Here is a 17,765-nt window from a genome sequence, read left to right as displayed (position 1 = left end):
TAGGTATTACTTCTGGTTGCTAACATTTAAAATACATCTATCATCTACGTAAAAATATTCAGCTTGTTATTCTAAACTTAGGATATGTACCTATACCTAATGATTTTATTCATTTAGGGTTATTTTCAAATTCTTATAAGTCATCAAAAAGTTAATTTAAAATTATAATATATATAATAGACTGTTAAATATGAAAGGGACGTCAATGAAACACGCTAGATCAATGCAAACTGTTTTTTAATAAAGATTTCTGCCTACCTACACATACATGATATTTTATGACATTGCATACATAACACTTTTCCCTTCTTAATTAAACAACTATATAATCAATAAGTCTGATTCACACTTAAAGTTAGCAAAACAACATTTTATACTGTTATAACATAAAAAGTGTTCTATTAGTCATATTGTTTATAGTAATGACGTATAAAAACATTCACCCCACACTAAAAATAGCACAATTACACGTAACTGACAATATAATATTACAATATATAGTTTACATCCGTTTAAGTTTTCGTATACAGCGCAATGCAGCTTTCCTACGTATACGCTCATGCACTGGTGATTTCGGTGAAGCGGCCAGGTCCCGCCGCTCCCCGTCACCCTCCACATCATCCACACTTTCCTGCCCTTGCGAGCCCAAACTACACGCTTCATCCTCAACACTATTACCTCCTCCCTCTTTCCTCTCATAACTCTCACTATCCGATGGTGACGACACGGCCTGACTTAACGAAAAACGCGATTTTCTAGTAAGTAATTGATCGATATGCCGCTTGTGCTTCCGCCCGTCGCTCGTTTGAACTTTATATGATACGGGACTAAGGCTATCAGTGATAATCCCGTCGACCCACTTACTATTATTCTTTGAATAATCTCGCATGAATATTCGATCACCTTCTTTAGCGATTCGCAAAGGCGTTGGTCGACGTTGCTCTTCCACTATCTGAGCGGCGCGCACTCGTTCAGCCGTATCGGGTCGCATCAAATCAAGACGCCCACGTAAACGTCTCCCTAACAAAGACACTGCAGGTTCGACTCCTGTCGTGCATTGTTCCGTATTTCTGTACGAAAATAAAAACCGAGTAAGCGCAACGCTAGCATCAGTTCTATCTACCTGTGCTTTTTTAAGTACTGATTTTATAGAACGCACCGCATTTTCAGCGGCTCCGTTACTAGAGGGATGATAAGGTGCGATTAACGTATGTTTAATTCCATTTCGTTGTAAATAGTTTGCAAATTCCGATGACGAAAATGGAGGCCCGTTATCACTTATTATTCTTTTAGGTAACCCGAAACGTGCAAACCATTGTCTTAAACAATTTATCACTAAACGCGCGGACGTCGAGCTTACCTTTTCTACCTCTATCCACTTTGAATGAGCGTCAATCAAAATTAAGTAGTAATCATGATTAAAGGGACCCAAAAAATCAATATGTACTCGCGACCATGGTTCGCTCGGCCAGGGCCACGAGTGCACGGGCGCAGCACGCGGCGCCGCCCGCGTCTCGCGGCAAGCGGCACACTCACGGGCCATGCATTCTATATCACTATCTATGTTATCCCACCACACATAATTACGAGCAATCTGTTTCATTTTTATTATACCCGGATGTCCATCATGAATTTCTTTTAAAACGATTTCTCTTAAAGACCTAGGAACGATAATTCTATAACCCCAAACGATGCAGCCTTGGTCTATATGCAGACTTTCTTTACGATTAGAATAACATAATTCTATTTTATTTAATTCGCTTTTAGGTGGCCAACCGTATAGTATAAACCCATAAATCTTGCTTAGCAAAGAATCTTTAGCCGTCTCAATTTTAATATCTTTAAAATTAATCGGAAAATTATCTTGTGCAAAATTAAGATAACTACATTCTTCACTTTTTAAATTGCAATCTATAAATTTAAGAGGAAGACGCGAAAGAGTATCAGCAAAACAATTATTTTTTGATGACACAAATTCTATATCGAAATCATAGGCTGCCAGCTTAACGGCGTAACGTTGCAAACGACTAGCCGCGGTCATCGGAATTCCTTTATTCTTTCCAAAAATATAGCTTAAGGGACGGTGATCGCTTCGCAGAGTGAATTTCCTCCCGTACAAATATTGGTGATGCTTCGTGACCCCAAAAACGATCGCCAAAGCTTCTTTATCTAATTGTGAATAATTAGTCTCTGCCGAATTTAACGTACGACTCGCCGCGCACAGCAGCCGCTCCGCGCCGGCCGCGTCGCGCTGCGTCAACACCGCGCCCACCCCGTACGCGCTGCTATCCACTGAAAGGATCAACGCACGCTTAGGATCGTAATGCGCGAGCACAGGAGAACTACTCAGCACCTTTTTTATTTTTGCAAATGCCCTATCACACATATCCGTCCATTCCCATGTAACATTCTTTTTTAATAAATCATACAGTGGTTTAAGTATATCGCTCATGTTTATACAAAATTTAGAATAAAAGTTCACTAGACCCATAAAACTTTTAAGTTGCGTTATATTAGTAGGACGGGGCGCTCCCACAATTGCATCTATTTTCGTCTTATCCGTATGTAGACCGAATTTATTTATTTTATATCCTAAATAAGTTACACTGTCTTGAAAAAATCGACATTTAGAAAAATTTATTCTTAACCCGTTTTCTTGCAATCTTTGTAGGACCGCCCTTAAATTTTTTAAATGCGTTAATTTGTCCTTACCAGTGACACAAATGTCATCTGCAAACACAGCCGTAGAAGGCAACCCACTTAATGTTTCTTCCATAATTTTTTGAAAATTTTCAGGTATACATTTTATACCGAATGGAACACGCTTATAAACAAAAGTCCCAATGTGAGTCGTGATTGCCGTCATCGGTTGTGAATCCTCATGTAAAATACATTGTTGAAATGCATTTGATAAATCTAATTTAGTATATTGTTCACCTCCACCCAATACAGCAAACAAATCTTCGATACGAGGGAGTGGGTAATGAAAATCCTTTAACAACGGATTTATAGTTACCTTATAATCGCCACACAATCTTATCGTACCGTTCGGCTTAACAACAGGTACAATCGGTGTGCCATAGTCTGATCTCTCAACTTTATAAATGACACCCATCCGTTGCAGTTTTTCTAGTTCTTGCTCGACAGGTTTACGAAGCGCAAGAGGTAATGGACGCGATTTAACAAATATAGGCGTATTGTCATTTAAATACAATTTAAATTTTGATTTAAACGTTCCTAACCCGTCTGCAAATACTTCAGGAAATTCATTACGTAAAGAAACTGCAACGGATTCGCTACCACACATGTTATATAACTCGCTAATTCCTAATTTTAAATGTTTTATCCACATTCTGCCCATCAATGGGGGGCCACCATTTTCGATTATATATAATTTAACATTTTCGGCCATCATTTTTCCACAAAAAACATTTACTACAATATAACCGATCGTCTTAATAATACCACCAGTATACGACTTTAAAATTAGCGAGTTATTTTGAATCGGAATATGACTAAAATTATCATCATAATACATTTTTGAAATTACAGAAATTTTACTTCCAGTATCGATTTCAAACTTACATGAAACATTATTAACCCTTAAATTAACATAATACGGCCCGTCGCCGTCAGAGTTTACTACTATATTGTAGAAATTACTACATTCGTCCGAAGAAGAATCATTTAGAAAGTACTGAGATTTACTCTTACCGTTTAAAATCGATTCACTTTTTTTACACACTGCTTTTAAATGACCTCTTTGACCGCACACATCACAATTATAATTTTTAAACCGACACTTGCCCTCTGCATGACCCGATTTACCACAGCGCGCACATATCCGCTGCCCGGTGAGCGCGCGCGCGGCCCCGCTCGGCCCAGCGCCGGCGCCGCGCGGCCCCGCGCCTGCGATGCGATGCAAGCCGTCGTCCGCGAGCGGCGCGGAGCGGCCCGCCAGCGCGCCCGGAGCGCACGCCGTCGCCGCATGCCGTTCCGCCGCCTCCAAAGCCAAAGCCAACTCCACCGCTCTCTTGTAGTTAATACTCTTTTCCGCAAATATTCTTGATCTCATGTCTTCATTGCACAGACCCGAAACGAACTGATCGCGTAAATTATTCTCCAAACATAAACCGAAGTTGCAAGTTTTAGCGAGATGTTTTAGTGCTTGCAAATATTCTCGCACGCTCTCCCCTTGACGCTGAATTCTTTGTCGGAACACGTGTCTTTCTGCTATTTCTGAGCGATCAGGTTCGAGATGATCTTTCACCAACTTGATTAAATCGTCGTAACCTTTCGACTCGGGAGTATCGGGTGAACACAAATCACACATCAGTTCGTAACACTCGGCGCCGACCACGGTAACCAACATGGCTACTCTCAAAGAATCGTCGATACTATTTAAACTTATAAATTGGTTCACACGACGAACATAAGCGTCCCAATTGTTACTGTTAATATTATAGGGTTCTATATGACCGATAGGCATTTTTGTTACTGAATAGTTTAAACGCGTGATGCTAAAAATTCCTCGTCGCCAATGTTAAATATGAAAGGGACGTCAATGAAACACGCTAGATCAATGCAAACTGTTTTTTAATAAAGATTTCTGCCTACCTACACATACATGATATTTTATGACATTGCATACATAACATAGACTACAAGAATACGTACAAAATAACGGTACTGAACCGATTTGAAAAACTCTTTCACCAGAAGAAAGCTTGAGCTACTTTTTACAGTTCAACCAGAAGCAATCCACTAGTGTAAAGCTCAAAGTCGTTTTCAAACATAATTTCCAACCACATAAAGCATTCAAAAATATGAAAATTGGCATACTTTAACTAGACTTCAAGTCTACGAGTCAAATATTCAATGAGGGGTGAACCCCAATTCTGGGCGTGTTTTCAATAGAACGATTTCCAAACTTGAACTATATTTGAACAGTTGATTGTGAATAAAACCTCTCTTCTTACATTGAACTATTGATTACTTTGTGTTGGAATTTGTTAGGAAAACTACTTTTACACTACTGAAAAAGGCAATTGAAACACGTTGATGTTTATTGGAAAGTGTACGTGATTGTTATTGTAGGTTTACTGCTTACTTACTTATTTACTTACAAAATAAAAGGCTTACTTACATGAATATTTTTATAAAATTTTCGTCGACAATGTGCGTATGCGTAAACAAACTCTTTACGGCTTGAACGATTTGTGACTAGATATTTCAGGCATATTCTGAAGGTATATCGTACCACCTAAGTATTATTTATCAGGATATTTTTTATACTTTTTTGCTTAGGGATGAGTGTGCCGGCAAAATAACCTATGCTAGATTAGTCAGTGTTTTGATAGATTTAGCAACATTTAGTTATTTTAACTAAGGGAGAAGTGAGAACCTTCCTCTTATAAGTTTCAAAAACTGTCCCTGATTCTTTAAGGAAATCTACAATCCTTACTAATATTATAAATGCGAAAGTAACTCTGTCTGTCTGTCTGTTACTCAATCACGCCTTAACTACTGAACCAATTTGCATGAAATTTGGTATAGAGATATTTTGATACCCGAGAAAGGACGTAGGATAGGTTTTATCCCGGAAATCCTACGGGAACGGGTTTTTCTTTGAAAACACGGGCGAAGCCGCGGGCGGAAAGCTAGTTACGAATAAATCTTAATGCTTAAAAATATTTATTGTGTTGTACAGCTATCAAACAAGTTCTTCTCTAACCAGCATCTCTTGAAAAACTACCCATTCAAGCACTAAACTATATCTGTCAAGTAAATGGGATAATAACATAATAACTTATTTTTCTTCCACATTAGTCGCCGTAACCACAATAGTTTATAAGTGATTTAAGGGAAAACTTTGTGACTCGCACTTACTTGCAAGTTAAACATAAGTGTTGCGCAAACAACTTGAAATGTTTTTAAAACTCTATCGTATTTCCGACGAGGAAGAAATCCGATTTCGCAAAGCATTTAACAAAATGTTTATCTTTCTGTGCTTTAAATGCGTTTGTGAAGTATTAAAGGATATATTTATTCATACTAATATTTTTAACTTTTTTCTTTATTCATGGTAGTGAATAAATTTCAAACATTCACCAACAGAAAGCTATAGGTACCTATTATAGGTTGGAGCTTGCACGAGTACCTAGTTGACTTCCTTATTTAATATCTGAGGGATAATACTAAACACCTTACCTATATTCATAGGATACAGACAGACTATTAATAAATGGTAGAATTTTTGTTTGTGTCATTGCTCTGAGGTCATATGTGATTCATGGAGTACCTACCTACATCTATAGTCTATACTTTCATAACCATTTTATGGAATTTAGAATAAACAGGTAAGTACAAAGCCCACATTCTATAAACAAAACATTTATCTCAATATAACCAAATCCATAAAAGCTCGTTCACAAACATATCCAACATCGCCAAGCCGCTCACAAAATATGTCTTCTTTCATAGAATATCGTAATAGGCTTTCCTTTTCAGGCGACTAACTCGGAACAACGGAATTCCGTGACGAGTGTTAGAGAAAGAGCGTATTATCTTTACTCAAGTCTTTACTGCCTACTGCCTGAATATTCTTACGACGTCATTTGATGACGTCACGATCTTATCGTGTGACGTACGTGCGAATAACTTCACGCTGTACATGAATATTGCGTGCCTTTTTTAATATGAGCGTTTAGTTGGCGAAATGGAATATAGAATAAAGAAATGAAATATGTATCGTGAGATGACTTTTTCGTAGCATGTTACATGTACATATAAACTAAAAGAAAACACAAATAAATAATATTATGCTTATAAAGCTTATGCGGGCCAGCTACTCTGTGTAAATTCACTTATTTTCTCAAGATTTCTGTGTACATGTCTTTTGACTGTGGATTATCCAATTTGAAGGATCTCTAGCTATCTATACAAAGATAGGTACTTTTAAGTAGGTATAATATTATGGACTAATTCTACATTCAATTTAGATGCCGTTAACATAATATTCATACTAATAATATGCATTGTGTACATTCATGTTGTTTTTCCTTTTCACTATAATTTACCCGTGGCTTCCTTCCTGATTTTTTGGTAATGAGATAATTTTCCGCTTCATAAAATACTTACGGAGGTATGACAATGTGAAATATCCTTCTCTAGCTCGACGAGTATATCCACACGTCGTATTGTAAAATAAAAAGCATTGTCTGATGCTTTCAAGATTTTAACAGCATCCGCTGAGACGCAGTCTTTTGTAACTTACCTATCTACTAATATGTTAGCTTTTCACAACAACCTTTCATTGTGTTAAGTACTAGTTGCATGCCTCGACTTTGCCTGGAACTTCGATGAAACATAACCTATACAAAAAAGCATTATTGTACAAATTAATATCTAATTAATCCAAACCAAAAAATTTATTGCCGCTTTATAATATAATCATCAGTTTGAATAAGTATGCATACAAAGTCAGTGCTAATAAATAGTTAAGAATTATATTATACAAAATGACTTTACAGGATCTTAATCACCATTTAGGCCCTTACCAAGCTCTAGTTTTTGATACATCACGACTATTAGGCAGAAAATCACGCTAGAAACTCGCAATTTCCGCACGTATTTAATTCTCGTAAAACCAAAAACAAGAAAACATCAAAGAACACACTGCATCTGCTCCAGTTACTGTTTAAGTTATTAAGTAATATCTTAGCCCTTGAGTTATTTTTCAAGTCAGTAATTCATCTCCTTAATATAATGTAAGCTTGTGAAAAATCTCCCTCCATTTATAACACGACGAGATCTACGCTCAGTTGCTAGTGATAAAAAACGTCAAGGCAGAAATTTAATATTAAAATCGAGATAATATAATAACTGGATGGTGTATTAGCATCATTAGAAAGAAAACAACAATTGTTTACAATCTATACAAATATTATAAAGAGGAAAGGTTTGATTTTTTGTTTGTTTGTTTGTATGAATTGAATAGGCTCCGAAACTACTTGGCAGATTTGAAAAATTCTTTCACTGTTGGAAAGCTACATCATTTCTGAGTGACATATGCTAGGTTTTATCCCGGAAATCCCACGGGAACAGGAACTATGCGGGTTTTTTTTTGAAAACGCGGGCGAAGCCGCAGGCGGAAAGCTAGTATTTAATACCTTTGTAAATATTGCAGTATAATATTAGTCTGTCTTATCGTGGTCTTATCTTTCTTATCTTACATAGTATAAAACAAAGTCGCTTTCTCTGTCCCTATGTCCCTTTGTATGCTTAAATCTTTAAAACTACGCAACGGATTTTGATGCGGTTTTTTTAATAGATAGAGTGATTCAAGGTGAAGGTTTTAGTATATTTAGACAAAGCGGGCGAAGCCGCGGGCGGTACGCTAGTATAATATAAGGTAAAGCAAGATATATTGAAGAGACGAGAACAATAAGATGAAATAAAAATAATAATCAAACAATTTATTATCTACTCGCATTAAGTTGGTAGGTAAGTTGAATATTTTTCTGAATGTTGGCATTATTAACTGATAGCATCTGATAGTGATAAGAACAAATAATTAATAGGGCGAGGTAGATCACACAAAAACAATTGCTCTCAACATCAAGACATATTACAGCTTACTTGCTCGTGAGTCGTGACAATGCTCACTAAACTGTACCTGTAAAGTGTTCAAAACATCGGAACAAATTACATAATGAACAAACGTTTAAGATCTCTTACAAGTACATATTTTATTTCTGAACGTAATTTTCATTTAAAACTCTATTTAGCTTCGAATAGTTGCAGAAGTAAATAGTAATCTATACTAATAAAAGCTGAAGAGTTTGTTTGTTTGTTTTTTGTTTGTTTGAACGCGCTAATCTCGGGAACTACTGGTCCGATTTGAAAAATTCTTTCGGTGTTAGATAGCTCATTTATCGAGGAAGGCTATAGGAGTGGACCAACAGGAGTGGAGCCACGGGGGTGAAACCGCGCGGAGCAGCTAGTAATCTAATAAAAAAGACATACTTTTTTATTTTATTTATTTATTTTTTTAAATAAAAAAAGACATACCTAGGTACAACGAAGATATACCTAATTGTATATCTTCTTATATATAAAATTCTTGTGTCACAATGTTAGTCTGCATACTCCTCCGAAACGGGTGGACCGATTCTCATGAAATTTTCTGTGCATATCGGGTAAGTCTGAGAATTGGCCAACATCTATTTTTCATATGTACCACGGGCGAAGCCGGGGCGGACCGCTAGTTATATATATTTTTGTAATATACCTAATATGTGTAGGTATATAATGTTGTAGCGACGACAAGCCAATTTACGAGTTACCGAAATATTTCAAGTGTAGTACCTACTAAGAAAGTTCCCACCATAGGTTCACACGGTAACTCGTATATAAACAGTTTGTGCGTTATGCACAGTTAGTTAAGGGCTTGTCGGGACGCGGGTTGGTCGCATTAGGTCGAATATTAATTACATACCGAATATATACATGTAGTTAACGAAATATAACCTTTGCGTAGTTATTCATCTTTTATTTCACCCGCACATAACAAGCCCCTACAATGTCTTACTTCTTAAACTATCTTTAATCAGCCATATCTAGATAAAAGTATCTACGCATTGTTACGCTTGCCAAAACCCAAATCAAGAGTTTGGATATCGACCAAACATATCCATCCAGTGACCACGAGTTTAATAAGAATAATGGATATCTTGTCTTTGGATAAATGAATTGATGTGGTAATTTATTAGTTAGCTTCACCTAATATAGGTACTTAAGGCTTTTACATGCGCTAATAACCTTGAGGATACTTGACGGATCTCAAACCTCTCCCCCTGCACCTTCTTTTTTCCTCGCATTTTGTATTTAAAAAAATAGGTACTAATCAGTGAAACAAAAAATCCTCGTCAGGGACTGTTGTGTAACTGATATTAAGTCAGCAGGTTACGAAGTTTATAGAGTATTTGCGGAAAAATCGATGACCACGGCACATTTTTTTTCTAGAAATCTATTAACTTTGGAAAAAAATCTCGCGAGCAATTAAAGATCAAAGACCATCCTATTTTATTTTTTTTTTTCGGTATTGTGCTTTATGTTGTACCAGACTTTATAGAGGTTGAACATAGTCGAAATTGCCGGGTAACGCCTTAAGTACTTATTTAGATTTCTTTTCTTTTTGGTGTAGGAATATTTTCAACCGACTTCAAGAAAGAGGAGGTAACTTGACTGTATTTTTTTGTGTTTGTTACTTCACAACATTCGATAAAATGAACAAATTTTGACGATTTATTTTATTTAAAATCTTGTGCCCACCGTGTCCCACGTGACTGTAGGTATTTAACTGTTTAATATACCTATATTCCAAATCACAATTCATAAAGTTTACTATCTTCATTATTTATTTAATGCAAAGTATAGAAATGTGCTAATGTTGCGTCAAAATAAATTTATACTTTCAATACTTACTTACATATTAAACATTTTCAAAGTCGGTTAAATTGACCCCAAGCTATGACATCACGCCGACTTTCCGAGGTCAGCGCACGCGATTATAATTCCTATCTCGTCTAGGTCAAAACCAAAATGTATTGCATCCATCATGAGATATATGACCAATGTAAATTGAGAAAATGTATTTTGAATATGTTTTGTATTTGTGTAAAATATTTTTGAAATTATTTTTGGAACTTGGATTTATGATTATGTATTTATAATTAAAGTAGAGCCATTTTAATAGGCAACATTTGACAGTTCAACAAAATTCAACAACGTAACCTAGTAACGACGACATAGAATAACATGATATTTCGTTTTGTTAGAACTGCACATTTGCTTAACTTTTTTCAATTACGATTACATATTTATAATACTTAATAATGACCGATGCAACTAATTTTAGGATTTGATTTTACTGATAAACCATTCTAAACATAATAAACATTTTCTTATTTAAAGAACTGACGTCGCTACAATTTTGTGTCAATAAACCTTTTTTCTTTTTAAATACCAGAGACGTTACTCTAAAAATCGAAATCTGACATCTAGAATCGAATGCATTGATTACTTGGGAATAAAAATCATCTTAAATTATTGATATGTGTTTCAAGTTCGATTGACAAATGTTTAAAGTCCGTATCGATTAAATCGCTTTAATCGATGTTTTTAAGCAGGTTACCACCCTATGAAGATAAAATTGATAGACGTCAAATGTTGCCTATTAAATTGGCTCAACTATAATTATGGTTTATTAATATATCCTAGGATTTATAAATAAAATAATAAACATGTTTAATATTGTAAACTTTATTTTCTTAAAATTTTAATTATATTTTGAACAAGCAGCCAGCGATGTAGCTTATGTAGGTATCAGAATAACACATAAGCTATAGAAACACTTGCTTTTGCGTCCGCGGTCGAAACCGCACTACACAGCTAGTTCAAAACAAATATTATTGTTTACAATGTTATTATTAATTCAAGGAAATAACACTATATCTTAATATCATTTTAGAAGTCTGGAAAATGACAATTTCATATAATTGTTTATTTATGTCGATAAAAACATGGTCAATAGAGGTCGAGAGATAATCACATCTTAAAAACATTTTGTATAAACTTAGTTGATTCCTATACCTCTTAATAAAACGTGTATTAAAATAAATTGTAATATAAAAAAGTGTATGAAGTTATACCTATTCATTTAGGTAAATAAATATAGTAAATAAACCTACTTATTAAAGGATTGGATATATTAATAACCGGTATGTTTTACTATAAGATTATCTAATGAAAATATGATTTGCTTACGAATGTGGACTATCTTCTTTCATCATTAAGCCTTGTGTGAAGGTGTCGGTTGCAAAACTTCATTATTATAGCATTATAATTAAAGATTGAGTAATTAATATAACTACTAGTAAAGTACCTATGTATATTATCTATGACTTATGGTTAAAACTAGATTTAAGATTTAATTTTGAAGTAATTGATAATCTCTTTTTTTGTTCTATTTGGATATAAAACATAAACACAGCGACGAAGATAATATTAATACAAAACTCTCAATATTCAATGCCCAGGGAAATTATAAAAGCCGGAAGAAAATACAATTACATTATCAATTTTTCCGGGAACAATATTCCCAACGGCTGACTCGTAATAAATTTAAACTTTTCATCAGCACTTTCTTTATTAATTACACGAAAAAGTTTGAGTCGCCGCTTAGCGTGATTATATTTCAACGCCATCTTTTGAATGAACTCGGAACTAAAACAAACCATAGAGCCGAAGCGATTTATTCTGTAACAGTTAGGCCCTTCGCTTATGGAGCTACTCAAAAAGAACTAGTCACAAACTCAAATTACTAACGAGTTGCCTGAGCGTCACAGCCCATACATGTTCTATGGAGATTCGCACATGACGCGTCTAGTTACTAACTGGTGAGTAACGCGTTAGCAACAAATCACGCGCGACGCGTCGTGTCGGTCTCCACGCTACTGGTTTCCCGAGTTTCTTTGTTTTTTATGATAAAAATGAACGAGCAAATATTGACAAGTGACTGAAACCTTATAACTTGAGTAGCGTTGTATGCGAGATACAATTTGTAACTGGTTTGTAATCGTAATTACTGATTAGTTCAGTCATTTTTGAGTAGCTCCATGAGCGAAGGGCCTAAAAAACAAAGAAACTCGGGAAACCAGTAGCGTGGAGACCGACACGAGCGACGCGTCGCGCGTGATTGGTTGCTAACGCGTTACTTACCAGTTAGTAACTAGTCGCGTCGTGTGCGAATCTCCATAGAACATGTATGGGCTGTGACGCTCAGGCAACTCGTTAGTAATTTGAGTTTGTGACTAGTTCTTTTTGAGTAGCTCCATGAGCGAAGGACCTTATTGGAACTGCAGCGATCAAGCCCTTCCACATCCTAAAACTACTGTAAAATCACTAAAGTTATCTCAAACATGTTATCTATTCAAATAGACTTCGCTTCAAGCCGTCAATACAAGCGCTTTTCAATCGTCAAAATACAGATAATAGAGATTCCAGGTTTTCATTCATCAACACTTTACATCTTTATCGTGCTTATAACGTTCAATTATTTTTTTTTCAGACATAATATGAAAATCTTATACTTATTCTTCACGCTGCTTGGATATACAACAGCCAAACGCGCCTCCTGCCAAGCCTGCCTTCACTCCGTGTGCTACAGACGAGAAAGAATCGTAGAAGGAATCAAATTCTCCGGCCAATTAGCCATAGACAGATCATCGAACATTCTATACTTTCATTATCAGAACCGATCTCAAGACTTTACCGGTGCTTTTGATTTAGATAATGTTCGGCTCGAAAATGTTAATCACAGTGGTTTTAGCTTCGGTCTTGCTGTCGACCAATCCACAAAGGATTTATACATGACAGGAGTCCTTGGTCTCTACAGGCATAATCCAGTAAAAAACTTCACTGAACTCTATGGTCTAAAAGACAAAACAATATGGCATCTTCACTACGAAGACAAGTTGTACTATTCAGAATTTCGTAAGAAAGGAATTTACACGTTTGAAGATAAGAAATCTAAATTGATACCAGGCACCGAATATCAGGTCGATGACTTTATTGTTGACAAGCGCGGTGACATTTACTTTATGCACAATTTTTCTATTTATCTGTTGCCAAAAGGCGGGAAAACTGCGGAGTTGTTTGAAGACGAAATATATTATTTGACCACAGATAAAAATGGTGATGCGTATTTTGTGCAACCATTTACTAGAGCTGTTTATAAAATGCATTATATACATAATAGAAGAATATTGAAAGAAGTAGGTGCGTTCAGCAGAGGTTCTGCTTTTATTGTAGTTTTTGATGGTGATAATGATATTATTTATTATGATGGCACAGATAAGAAATTATATTATTTATCACCAACTGCCAATAAATGTGTTGTAACTACGAAAGGTTATGGAAGAAATCTTAAAAAGTATATTACTATGAATATGGAAAAGTAAGTCAGTAAAAATATACAAGCCCTTATAAGTTATTAAGTTAATGTAAAGAATGATTACATTAATTCCACAGTATATTGATGCAAAAACGATGACTTGATGTGTGATATTTTGTGGCTTTAATAACTCTTTGATAACACCATTTTAAAATATACTTCTATAAAATAAAACAAAGTATTAAAATAAATATATTTATTTAAATATTAATACATTGTCCGTGATTATACTTTTACGATTTTTATAATTTTTTACATTTTCCTTTTTTTGCACAACAATATACAATATTTGAGCATATTATTGATTAACATACTTTTAATAAGCAATAGTTTATACTTTGAAGGAACCAACAGTCAATAGTAAAAATAAATTTTATTATAAATATAAACCATGTTGGAATTTAACTTTTAACTAAACGAACAACCTTTATCACTTTATAAATCAGTCTCATCAAAATTCCATACAAAATATTATTCATTTAAAACTTTCAATGGCCAGTTTTACAACTTCTGTATATGTTCTGGTTAGCATATCTATCAGTTAACATGTCAAATGACAAATAATGGACGAATTACACTCCAGATGGTTTGTATGTAAAAATAATAATTAAATAAAATAATAATCCAGCACCTTTAAAACCTAAACAATAATAAAGAATTTAGTATAAAAATCGCAGTGATATTTTATTTATACACCCAATTTTTCAATAAAATTTTGAAATTTAATAGTTCAAAAACGACCTTATTTATGCAGCAGTTTATCATATACCTATTCGTAGAAATAGTATTTAACAACATTGCAAACAAAATAGAAATCCAGTTTTTTCTGCTAATTTTGAGTAAGTACAAAGTATATAAATTATAACAATTTACATAAGGGCCGATTTTTCAATGCTTGGATAAAACTTATCCGTCCAATAAAGTATTATAGTCCGGGATACATCGCCCATTTTTGCAAGTGATTACTATCAAGCTAATTTTTCGTGAGTAGCTTTATTTTGATGAGATGCAATGATATTTTATGTATAGATACGTTATATACTCACAATATATCCAAAAAAAATGCTTCATATGCAGTGTCAGGCACACACAAATACAATTTTCATTTTACTTAATTTATTACATTGACAGACTGTATAAGAGAGATGGCTCTAATAAAATGATATAAATAAAAAAGACAAAGATATAGTACGACATAAAAGAGATGAAATTAATTATTTTGGAACTAATTCGTTTTTCATTACCTGGCAACCCTGAATTGGCAATGTAGCTGTCAAGTTGAATAAAAATTTGTTGTTTTTTTCGTGAAGTGGAGAATTATTGAGATAAAATTGTTATTTAGAACAAGAAATTTAAATAAAAAAGGAGACATCATGAAAAAGGTTAATCGTAGCGGTGTCCGTGATGTGGTGTATAAAGTTTTTATTCGGTGTTTGTACGAATTTCAAGCTGGAAATTTATTGACTGATTTGGAAAACGTTTACAAACGTACAGCAGAATATACCGGTGAGATTCCATTTATTTTTGCTCAGTACTACGTAAAATAGAATATTCCATTAGTGACGAGTGTTTAATGTATGTATGTATGGCGATTATTACGTTTTCGCAATTTAATTTGAGGTTATTTGTATATAAACAAAAACTAGTTTTTATAGTGCGACCAGCACAATTTGAGTCAAGAAGTTATATCCAATCCAACCAGCCTCAAATAAAGTACCTAGTTTAGATTTTACTACATAGTATAGTGATAACTGTTTTCATACAGCTATCTATCTATTAATCAATAAAACCATAAGAAAAAAAATCATATTTACTGTATCATATTTACAGATACTGAAGATGCCCCGTACCCTCTTGCCAGTACTTCGAAACAGAGTGATGATCAGTCCTTTGAAGGAGTAGAATATTTAGATTTTGATGAATTATATTAATGTACAAAATTTATCTACAAAAAAAATAAAAATATGTGGTTTTCAAATCGCCTTGTTTCTTTCTACCCAACGGACCCAGAAAGATGGTAATGTGTTTGAGCTGCATGTATGCTTGTTTGTTTGTATGTTTGATTCTATGTGCGCCTCTGCAGTCTAAGCACTTGACCGATTTTTATAAAATAACTAATTCCAAATACATTTAAGTAAAATTTGACCTAGGTAGGTCAATTAAAATACTAATGTAATTTTGTCTTAAATTTACACTATTGCTACAATGAAACAATTATAACGGTTTAAATCGCGGTATTTATTTTAGATTATAATATATATAGATTTTTGGATTTTTATTCTATAGTATCAAGATCGCTTGCGTCGCAGTATCAGTGTTGCTATATGAGCGACGGTGGCGCCCTCATTTATTTTCATCTCTTTTGTGTCGCACTGTAGTTTGTCACTTCCGCGCAGGTGTAAGCAAAAGTCATAAGAATTCACCAATTAAATATAAATAAACAAATAGTTGCCATGGTAATTGGCATAGATAAACGACACAGAAGGTTCAATGTTATAGATGTTAGGTTTCCTGCACAAGTAAATAAATGTGACAATTTCATTTACTATTTTATGATTATTATGATGTCGTATTAAAATGAAAAAAAAAATAAAAAAACTTTTTTGGAGATATAACTGTATTAAGTATTTATTACTAGCTGTGGTGTTCGTTTTAGTCATCATCATTTCACCCGATAATCACCCACTGCTGAGCATACTGCATATAGTCCTCCTTATAGAACTCCATAAGGACCGATCTTACGAATACGCTATTCGTTTCAAGGCAGTTCCCGAAACCCGTACAAGGTCATCACTCCAACTTGTAGGATAATTATAATAATAGTGGTGCCTAGATGAAAAAAAAGGATGAAATAAAAGAAAGGATGAAGTATAAGCCTTTTTTTATCTAAAACACAAATAAAATTTATGTTCAATAGCTATTTACAGAAAAGCAAATAGCCTTTTTCGTCAGTAGCGATAATCTTTTCTTCAATGTATACGTGTATTCAACATCATTTTTGCAAACAAACATTTTTGCCATCACGATTTCATTGTATATAATAAATAGATATATTTGTTAATTATATGCACTGTGTGGATTTAAATATAAAATTAATCAAGTATTTACCCAAATCGAAATTAATAAAATAACCGTTCTATTTTCAATAATCGTATCTACATGATAATCTTTGAACATAGTGTACGCTAGCTTTGTCACACAAGTGATTGAAGCAATGTTTTATCCCTTTCATTATTTCAATACACGTGTCAAGCAAGTGTCATTAAGAATTGTAAATTGTTATTTTTACTCTTAAACTGTAATAATTTAATATATTTTGCTGTGATATGATATTCCTTTATCTTTCTTTATTTTTTTTCACTTTCTGAACACACAGGAAGGCATTTTCGACAACTTTAATGTACCTATAGGCACATGCGCTCACTAGGACCGGTGACAATCTGACTGATTGCATTGGTCCCAAATAGGACCAATTCACGGAATCAGTTTTGGTGCGTTGATGACGTATCTACCTCTTGTTTCTATATATAATATCATTGATGAGATGCCCAATAATTTCATGTATGAAACTCTCGATTGTGGTAGCTACCAGAGAAAACAAGGATAAAATATTTTGATTTGATGGTTCTCAAATATTAATTACTAACTGAATGTTTTTTTTTGTTCAATCTCAAGATAATTATCTAAATTATTCGAAAAAATATTTGTCCTACAAAATCTATGGTTTGATCAAAGAGTCCCCCTTTCC

General features: G+C 34.2%; 2 protein-coding genes across 2 annotated transcripts; one reads left to right on the top strand and one right to left on the bottom strand.

The window, feature by feature from the left end:
- Positions 1–502: 502 nt before the first annotated feature.
- LOC149896794 (uncharacterized) lies at positions 503–4,509 on the bottom strand. Its single transcript, XM_090117060.1, has 3 exons — positions 3,586–4,509; positions 2,118–2,292; positions 503–1,070 (listed from the first exon to the last, which is right to left on the bottom strand). Exons 1-3 carry the CDS (start codon positions 4,487–4,489, stop codon positions 503–505), a joined length of 1,647 nt encoding a protein of 548 aa, XP_089973186.1. The 5' UTR covers positions 4,490–4,509.
- An 8,627-nt stretch (positions 4,510–13,136) lies between these two features.
- Positions 13,137–14,024, top strand: LOC149896793 (ommochrome-binding protein-like). Its single transcript, XM_090117059.1, has one exon. The coding sequence runs from the start codon at positions 13,140–13,142 to the stop codon at positions 14,022–14,024; it is 885 nt and encodes a 294-aa protein (XP_089973185.1). The 5' UTR covers positions 13,137–13,139.
- The last annotated feature ends 3,741 nt before the right edge of the window (positions 14,025–17,765 follow it).

This window comes from Colias eurytheme, chromosome 27 (genome assembly GCF_061535395.1).
Source record: "Colias eurytheme isolate Ceu_HAF_F1 chromosome 27, ilColEury1 Martin Lab GWU primary, whole genome shotgun sequence".
Lineage (NCBI taxonomy): Eukaryota > Metazoa > Arthropoda > Insecta > Lepidoptera > Pieridae > Colias > Colias eurytheme.
Note: the sequence above shows the minus strand (reverse complement) of the source record. Positions and strands in the feature narration are given on the sequence as shown.